The 5,055-nt window shown below is 37.7% G+C and overlaps 1 protein-coding gene across 1 annotated transcript; it reads left to right on the top strand.

Annotated features, from left to right (window-relative positions):
* Positions 1–214: 214 nt before the first annotated feature.
* LOC110625015 (probable cysteine protease RD19D) lies at positions 215–1,873 on the top strand. The gene is made up of 4 exons (XM_021770500.2): positions 215–710; positions 880–999; positions 1,089–1,332; positions 1,420–1,873. Exons 1-4 carry the CDS (start codon positions 216–218, stop codon positions 1,689–1,691), a joined length of 1,131 nt encoding a protein of 376 aa, XP_021626192.1. The 5' UTR covers position 215; the 3' UTR covers positions 1,692–1,873.
* Positions 1,874–5,055: the final 3,182 nt, after the last annotated feature.

The raw sequence follows: 5,055 nt of genomic DNA, 5'->3' as shown, positions 1-5,055 counted from the left end.
TCTACGTGGTCTATCCTCAGCACAGTCCTCTGCATGGCAACTCCTGTCACTCATTTTACCACAATGCCCTTGCCTCTCTAACACTTCTATAACTATTTCTGCATTCGAGCCCTTGAGGACAAAACAGTAATTTAAACATAACCACTAAACTCTATATTTCCATTTCCTCTTCTCTGTTCCCATCCACCTTCATCTTCAACCGGAGAAACGAGAACATGATTATCCAAGAAAGAATTGCTTTTGCCGTCGTCGCCGCCTTGACGCTAACAATCTCTGCAACCACCGCTACTTCCGATGCCTCCCTACGAGACCCAACTATACTCCAGGTCACAGACGATAATATCCCCAACGTTTACCATAGGAAGTTCTTGAAGGATGCTCTTCTTTTGGGCACTGAGGAGAGATTCAAGATTTTCATGAAGAAGTATAATAAAGAGTATGGTAGTCGAGAGGAGTACGTGCACCGCCTTGGTGTCTTCGCCAAGAACATTGTTAGAGCTGTTGAACACCAGGCGATGGACCCCACGGCAGTGCACGGTGTCACGCAGTTTATGGACTTGACAGAGGATGAGTTTGAGAGGATGTATACTGGTGTTGTGGGAGGTGGGGCACACGTAGAGGGTGTAACGACGTCGTTTGTTGAGGCTGGTGGATTGCCTGGGAGCTTTGATTGGAGGAAAAAGGGTGCTGTTACCGATGTGAAGATGCAGGTACAGTTCTGGGCTTTGCTAGATAAAATCTAATTACAGAAAGTCCGATATATTATTAGTAGGTTTCTGAAATTTTCTAGGTAATTAAATTTTTTTTGAATTCACCATAAGGGTCATGGTTTAAAACCATGAATATGCGAAGTTAATTAAAAGGGTGGAGCAAGTGCAGGGTGCGTGTGGATCATGCTGGGCATTCAGCACCACTGGAGCAATTGAAGGTGCCCATTTTATTGCAACTGGGAAGCTTCTCAATCTTAGTGAGCAACAGCTGGTGGACTGTGATAATAAGGTTTATTTTTATTTCCCTTAAGGCATTGTCCGTTTCGCTTGTGCGGAAATATATTAATTTCTCAATTTATTTTTTGGCTGCGTGTGAAGTGTGACATGGTAGATAAACGAGCTTGCGATGATGGCTGCGGTGGTGGTCTTATGACAAATGCCTATAGATATTTGATGGAGGCAGGAGGGTTAGAAGAGGAGGGTTCATATCCTTATACAGGGAAGCGAGGTGAATGCAAGTTCGACAAAGAAAAAATAGCAGTTAAAGTTGCAAATTTTACCAATATTCCCATTGATGAGACCCAAATTGCAACACATTTAGTTCACCATGGACCTCTGGCTGGTGAGTTTTTTGCTTTAAACCCTGCAATAATGCAATTAATAACTTATTTTAGTGAAGCCGTGCATTAATATCCAAACTAAAATGCAGTTGGATTGAATGCAATATTTATGCAAACTTACATCGGAGGAGTGTCGTGTCCACTTATATGTGGTAAGAAATGGATCAACCATGGAGTTCTACTAGTAGGGTATGGTGCCAAAGGGTTCTCGATTCTTCGGTTCGGGTACAAGCCATATTGGATCATCAAAAACTCATGGGGTAAGCAATGGGGAGAAGAGGGCTATTATCGTCTTTGCCGGGGACATGGCATGTGTGGAATGAACAGAATGGTCTCTGCCGTGGTTACTCAAGTTTCCTAAATTTTACTTCCTACTCCATGCACAAATTGGAGAGGGAGAGAGAGATATTAGAAGAAGTTGTTTCTTGGGTGTGGGATTTATTACCTGTTTTAAAGAATGAAGGTTAATTTTTATGGTTTGATTGGAAGACCTATGTTTAGAGGTTATGGATTTTAAGAATTCTCAAATTTTAATTTTTTTTTTTTTTTGGTTCTCGAAATCTTCATTATATTGACACAATAGGTAAGGCTACTTAAATTTCCGTTCTCATAAAATATTTCAGTTCATGAAAAAGCATATTCAAATTTAAAGCTACTCGAATAATAATAAGCCGTCCCTTTGATTTGAATTTCCTTGAGCATCAAGTAGTGGTGGAGTGCGTTGATGACCATAAAAAGAAATTTTTTAGATAGAAATTATGAACAATGGATTCAGTAAATTAATTTAGTTATGTATTCTTCTCCGGAAAAACAAAGTTATATAGATTTATTTACAAAGTTATATATAGATACATTTATAATAAAATGAGGAGAGAGAAAAAAATTTTATTCTAAAAAAATAAAATATTTATATATCAGATCTTAAAATTATATAATTTACTCCTAATTAAACAATTCATTTCAACACTCCTAGTTAGACAGTTCATTCCAACGCTCTCTTCAAATTGGAGTAAATTATGCTCAACTTGTCAATCATATCATGAAATATCTTTCGAAACATATCATGAAATCTTTCAAAACACTGTTTTTCTGACTTGACAAACGGAAACTGTATAATTTTTTTGTTTAACTTTTTCTTAATAAAATGCTGATCAATTTCAACATATTATTTGGTGCGATCGTGTTGTATGGGATTATGTGGAATCTCAATTACAGCCTTGTTATCGCTTGTCTATTCTCAATTTTTTTAGAATGCTCTTAATCCACAATAGCTCGCATAAACCATACGCCATATCTCTGAATTCGACCTCTGCACTTGACTGCACCACAACCTTTTGTTTTTTACTTCTCTATGTAACTAGATTTCCATCCACGAAGATAAAATAACCCGAAATAGATCGCTTTGTTGATTGATCACCTGTCCAATCAGCATCCGTATATCTTTCAATGTTTGATGTACCATTCTTTGAGAATAATAGTCCATTGCCTGGAGCCCCCTTTAGGTATCTCAAGATCTGGTATACTGCATCCATGAGTTCTTCACTTGATTTATGCATGAATTGATTTACAACACTTACAGCATATGCTATGTCTGGTCTCGTGTGAGTTAAATAGATCAATCTCCCAACCAATCGTTGATAGCATCCCACATCTGTTGGAATTTTTTTTTGTAAACAAACTGAGTTTATGGTTCACCTCTATCGGAGTTACTATTGGTTTGCAGGCAAGCATTCCAGTTTCAGTCAACAAATCCAAAATGTACTTCCGTTGTGAAAGGAAAATCCCTCGTTCTGATCATGTTGTTTCAATATCTAAAAAATATTTAAGTTGCCCAAGATCCTTCATTTCAAATTCAGCAACCAAATAGTCCTGCAATAACTTCATTTCACAAGGATCATCTCCTGTTAAGATCATAACATCGACATACACAAATTAAAACTGTTACTTTCCCTTCTTTGTGTTTGATAAATAAAGTATGGTCTGAATTGCTCTGTTTATAACCAAATGCCTTTATCGCTGAAGCCCTAGGTGATTGTTTAAGCCCATACAACGATTTCTTCAGCTTACAAACTTCATTTTTGTTTGAAGTACTCCGTTTAACTCCCGGTGGGACTTCCATATAGACTTCCTCCTCCAAATCTCCATTAAGAAAAGTATTTTTAACATCAAATTGATTCAAAGGCCAACATCGATTTGCTACTACAGAAATAAGGATACGAATTGTGTTGAGCTTGGGCACCGGTGCAAAAGTCTCCTGATAATCTACTCCATACTTTTGTGTATATCCTTTTGCAACCAACCTCGCCTTATATCTATCAATGCTTTCATTTGCTTTAAGTTTCACAGTGTATACCCATCTACATCCAACTGTCTTCTTTCCTTTAGGTAGAGGAACAAGTTCCTATGTAAAATTCTTTTGTAGGGCCTCCATCTCTTCGTTCATCGCCTTTGTCCATTTTGGATCTGCTAAGGCATCCTGCACACTACTAGGAATAGATATCTGCTTATAGATATCTGCTTTAAGTTTCACAATGTATATCTATTTACATCCAACTGTCTTCTTTCCTTCAGGTAGAGGAACAAGTTCTTATGTAAAATTCTTTTGTAGGGCCTCCATCTCTTCGTTCATAGCCTTTGTCTATTTTGGATCTGCTAAGGCATCCTGCACACTACTAGGAATATATACTTTGGATAATTGATTAATAGTAAATGCATTTGACTTGGACAATCTATGAGTAGAAAGATAATTAATAATTGGATACTTGACATTGGCTCTAAGGTCAGGTTCATACTATTTCCTTGGTATACCCTTATTTGATCTTTGTGGATATCTAGGAGCCAAATTGTCACAAGAGTTACTTATTTCATTACACTCATTAAGTATAGGACTCGAATTTACCTGAGTAGAAATGTTGGTGTCCAAGACATTCTGAGTTGATTTTTTGGTCGATGGTGTTATCATGGGCAACTCTTCAGATGTTGATGATTCTTCAGATGTTAGTGATTCTTCAGCAGACGTTGGTATTTGTAATTTTTCAGAATGAACTAATAAATCTTCATCACATCTTTCAGGAAGACCTTGCTGGCTGTTATGCTGAAAACTTTTACTTACTTCCTCTAATTCTAAGAAATCTATCATATTTTCTTGTGGCACATTCTCTTTACTAAAGCTCTCCCCCTGAAGAGAAGGAAGTGTGACTCCCCCTGAATAGTATGGTTCTGATTCACGAAAGAACACATCCAAGGTCACATGTAATCTTTTTTTTGTGTGGATCATAGCATTGATATCCCTTCTAGAAATCAGAGTAGCCAACAAATACACATCGTTTAGCACAAGGATCAAGTTTATTCTGCAAAATTTTTGGAATATGGACATAGACTGTGCAACCAAAAACCCTTGGTTCAAGATTTGGGACATGTGGCAGTGAGGAGAAAGCTTGTATCTATTGTTGAGGAGTTTGGAAATCAAGTACGCGAGAGAGGACCCAATTAATTAGATAAACAGCAGACTTCACTGCTAGGGATGTCAGGCGGGCGGGTTTTCACGGGTACCCGATCCGCTCAAACCCTATTAGGATGGATTTGGAATTTTATAAAATGGATTTGGACGAGTTCGGGTTTGAAAAATTTTACCCATCTCGAATTCGGGTAGGGTTCGGGATTAGGTGATCGGGTACCCGTTACCTGAACCCAATTAGCTATACTAATAAAACTAACCCTAATCC

The sequence above is a fragment of the Manihot esculenta genome, chromosome 10, assembly GCF_001659605.2.
Source record: "Manihot esculenta cultivar AM560-2 chromosome 10, M.esculenta_v8, whole genome shotgun sequence".
In the NCBI taxonomy this organism is placed as follows: domain Eukaryota; kingdom Viridiplantae; phylum Streptophyta; class Magnoliopsida; order Malpighiales; family Euphorbiaceae; genus Manihot; species Manihot esculenta.
The sequence above is the reverse complement of the archived record's forward strand: the minus strand, read 5'-3'. Positions and strand labels throughout refer to the sequence as shown.

Coding starts and splice junctions, on each gene's coding strand:
- LOC110625015 (XM_021770500.2), top strand. CDS start 216: ATGATTATCCAAGAAAGAATTGCTTTTGCCGTCGTCGCCGCCTTGACG. Junction 1,000..1,088: donor TGGTGGACTGTGATAATAAG/GTTTATTTTTAT, acceptor CTGCGTGTGAAG/TGTGACATGGTAGATAAACG. Junction 1,333..1,419: donor TCACCATGGACCTCTGGCTG/GTGAGTTTTTTG, acceptor ACTAAAATGCAG/TTGGATTGAATGCAATATTT.